Genomic DNA, 3,715 nt, shown 5'->3' with positions numbered 1-3,715 from the left:
CGACCCAAAACCTAACCCGTTATGATGACGCCTATCGTAATACTAGACAAGCCGACCTTTCCAAAACACTTTTAAAATTTGACAAAAATGAATTAAGATATTTAAAATAACCGGAAGTTTTCATAAAACGGGGGTAAAACCCAATTAAAACATAAGTGCGGAAAAATAGCCCGATATCGGGGTGTCACTAAGTCACTAGCATCTAACAACCAATCTAGAAACAGAGTCTACTACAGTATGTGCCAAATGCCAATACAAGAGAGAAAAGATAATAAGAAAGGAGAAACAAGGACTGCGAACACTGGCAGCTATCTCGTAAGTCTCCGATAATCAGTCCACGCACGAACTCAGCGATCGCCAAAACCGTATACACCTGGATCTGCACATGAAGTGCAGGGTGTAGCATGAGTACAACCAACTCAACAAGTAACAGAATTAAATAAGAAACTGAGAAGTAGTAACGGGCTATAAAAATACAGTTCATTTCAAAAGTTTTCAGTAGAGAGTGAACATTCTTTCAATTCTGGTGATATAAATCAAATTAGTTCGAGCTCAAGTAAAATAGATATGAATCTTCCAGAAATTTCACCACAATAACACATAACAACTAAGTGAAACAATAAATAAAATCAAGTACAACCTCTCAAGGCAGCAGTCACTCAACTCATCTCAACAGCTCATACTCTCGGCTCTCATCCCTCAATACACACTCTCAATAGGTACCTGCGCTCACTGGGGGTATGCAGATTCCGGAGGGGCTCCTTCAACCCAAGCATTATATTGTTGCGGCGCGCAGCCCGATCCAATATTGTTGCGGCGTGCAACCCGATCCAATATTGTTGCGGCGTGTACCCCTTTTTAAAATATATATATATATATATATATATATATATATATATATATATATATATATCCCGCCTTGTCACGCCGCATGTGCAAACCGATCCATATAGAATATCTGGGCAAGATTGGTTATCCACGAGAATTAACCAACATATCATCAATTTAAACTTTCATAGTTTTACCAATTTATCGTTCAAATATTTTATTAATGAGCCTTTGATAAGTGGCTCAGTCATTCTTAAGCCCGAAAGTCATCACGTTATAGCAATAAGTGCCAAAATATGTGATGAACGAGCTTTTTTCTTGATCCTCCGAGTGCATCCTAATTTGATTATACCTGGAATACACATCAAGAAAACTCATTAACTCATGTCTGGTCGTAGCATCGATCATCTTGTCAATGTTCGACAACGGGAAAGAGTCTTTAGGGCATGCCTTATTTAAATCTTTATAATCCATACACATCATAAATTTATTATTCTTTTTAGGAACAATCACTACATTAGCTAGCCAGTAAGGATAATTTACCTCATGAATTGAACCTATATTTAATAATTGTTTACCTCATCTTTAACAAAGTTGTTCCTAACCTTGGCTATCAGTCGTTTCTTTTGCTTTACCGGAGGGAAATTAGGATCCAAACTTAATTTATGGACAACCACATCTAGTGGGATACATGTCATATTAGGATAAGATCATGCAAAGCAATCAAAATTAGCTTTTAAACAATCAATAATCTTAAGCCTAAGTTCGGGATTTAATACTAAGGGAACTCTGCAAACAAAATGATTTGTTCAAATTCCTCTGCGGTCGAATTTGTAGTATCTGTTTCCTTCGATACGTGGAAAGATCTTGTCACCTTATAAAAATCCGATGAATCCTCTTCCCCATCAACTTCAACCGGAAGGGAAGAGGACACTGGTTCATGTAGTTGCTATTTGCTCTTTCCTTCCGCCTTGCTGCTCGATAGAGTTACTGCATTCATCTCCCTTACTGCAGGTTGATCACCTCTGATTTGCTTGATTCCCTCCGACGTTGGAAACTTCAAGAACTGATGATAAGTCAATGGCACCGCCTTCATCTCATGAATCCAATGTCTTTCAAGGATCACGTTGTACCCCATATCGCCATCCATCACTTCGAACAAAGTGGTCTTTGTTATGCCTTTGGCATGCGTGGGCGGTAAGATCTCTCCTAGGGTTGTTACACTTGTTAAGTTAAACCCGGCCAGAAGCTTTATTCCCGGCACTATGTTTTCAGTCAACTTTGCTTGCTCCAAAACTCTCAACTGAATGATATTGGCCGAACTACCTGGATTAACCAACATACGTTTAACTTTGAAATCTAAAATATTAAGCGATATTACCAGAGCATCGTTGTGTGGTAAAACAAGGCCATCAACATCTTCTTCCGTGAAGGTGATTTCATCATCTTCTAATGCTTCCCGGATCCTCTTGCCATGAGTTACCAATATCTTTGTCTTCTTCGCTGCTGAAAATATCACTCCATTTACTTTAGCACCACCAAAAATCATGTTTATCGTTAGATGAGGTGACCCTGCAATCGGATTGGATGGTTCCGCAACATCTCGATTCCTCCCACAATTGCTCTTGGCCCAATCACTTAGGAATTCTCTTGTTAACCATTCTTCAGTAATGCCGCAACCTCTTCACGAATGTGTCGGCAATCCCCAGTTCTTTGGCTATGCGTGCCATGGAATTCACACCATAAATTAGGATATCTCTTACTAGGATCAGATTGAATTGGTTTCAGAAATCGTACCTCCTTAATGTTTCTCATAGCATAAACCAATTCTACCAAGCTGACATTTAAGTTATAATCGGATAACTAGGGGTATGCTGAATCCCGAGTATCTGATGGCTCCTTCTCCTATAAAAATCTGCTACTCCGACCATAATTTTCCCTTCTATAAGAAACAAACCTATCCGAAGACTGAAATCCTGTTCCACGCCCCTTAGCTCTTTCGTAAGGCTGAAAATGACTCATGGAGGATCTCCGGTCCATATCGAAATCAGTTGTAAACTTTTCTTGATTTTGGTCATAATTGCAACCCTTAGATGACACCAAAGAGCTTAGTTGATCATCTTCGATTTTGATTTTTGATTCATAACGATTGTCAATATTTGCCCATGTGGTTGCTTGAAATTCCAACAAACTTTCCTTCAATTACCTGGAGGCATCGGAGCTACGTGGATTGAGAACTTTGGTGAATGCTTCAATCTCCTACTCATTTGTTATTGCCGGCAACAACATCCTCTCCCTTTGAAACCATATTACGAACTCTCACAACAATTCAGACTCTCCTTGAGAGATTCTGAATATGTTTGCTTTCCTAACTTGGACTTTCTTTGTTCCACCATGAGTTTTAATGAAATAATCTACAAGCATTTCAAAAGAGTCAATTGAATGCTCGTGTAAAAGAGAATAATATGTTAAAGCACCATTCGTTTGGGTTTTGCCAAATTTCTTCAACAAAATAGATTCAATCTTGTGGGGGGCCAAGTCATTTCCCTTTACAGTCGTAGTGTAAGATGTGATATGCTCTTGTGGACCCGAAGTCCCATCATACTTCGGAATATCAGCCATTTTGGATCTTTTCAGAACCAGTTACGGGGCCTCACTTAGTTTGAACGACAACTGTGTATACTTTTTTTAAATTCGGACCCTTCAACATTGTTGGTGCTCCGTAGATCTTATCCATCCGGGCATGGAATTCTTTAGCACTTTGGTCCATTCGTTCATTCATTTCCCTCATGAATCTCATGAGCTCAGTTTTGAAGGGATCATTGGCGTTGTTGTTGTTCCCGTATCCACTACCGGCACCACCTGACTCATTTTCATTAAAACTGAA

The 3,715-nt window shown here is 39.2% G+C and overlaps 1 protein-coding gene across 1 annotated transcript; it reads right to left on the bottom strand.

Moving 5' to 3' along the window:
* Positions 1-1,777: 1,777 nt before the first annotated feature.
* On the bottom strand, positions 1,778-2,377 carry LOC142180034 (uncharacterized). The gene has a single exon (XM_075250954.1). It carries the CDS (start codon positions 2,375-2,377, stop codon positions 1,778-1,780), a length of 600 nt encoding a protein of 199 aa, XP_075107055.1.
* Between the last annotated feature and the right edge of the window lie 1,338 nt (positions 2,378-3,715).

This window comes from Nicotiana tabacum, chromosome 4 (assembly GCF_000715075.1).
Source record: "Nicotiana tabacum cultivar K326 chromosome 4, ASM71507v2, whole genome shotgun sequence".
Lineage (NCBI taxonomy): Eukaryota > Viridiplantae > Streptophyta > Magnoliopsida > Solanales > Solanaceae > Nicotiana > Nicotiana tabacum.
This window is presented reverse-complemented; position numbering and strand designations above follow the sequence as displayed.

What these genes read in the sequence shown, in the direction of transcription:
- LOC142180034 (XM_075250954.1), bottom strand. Translation starts at nt 2,377, where the DNA reads ATGATTTTTGGTGGTGCTAAAGTAAATGGAGTGATATTTTCAGCAGCG.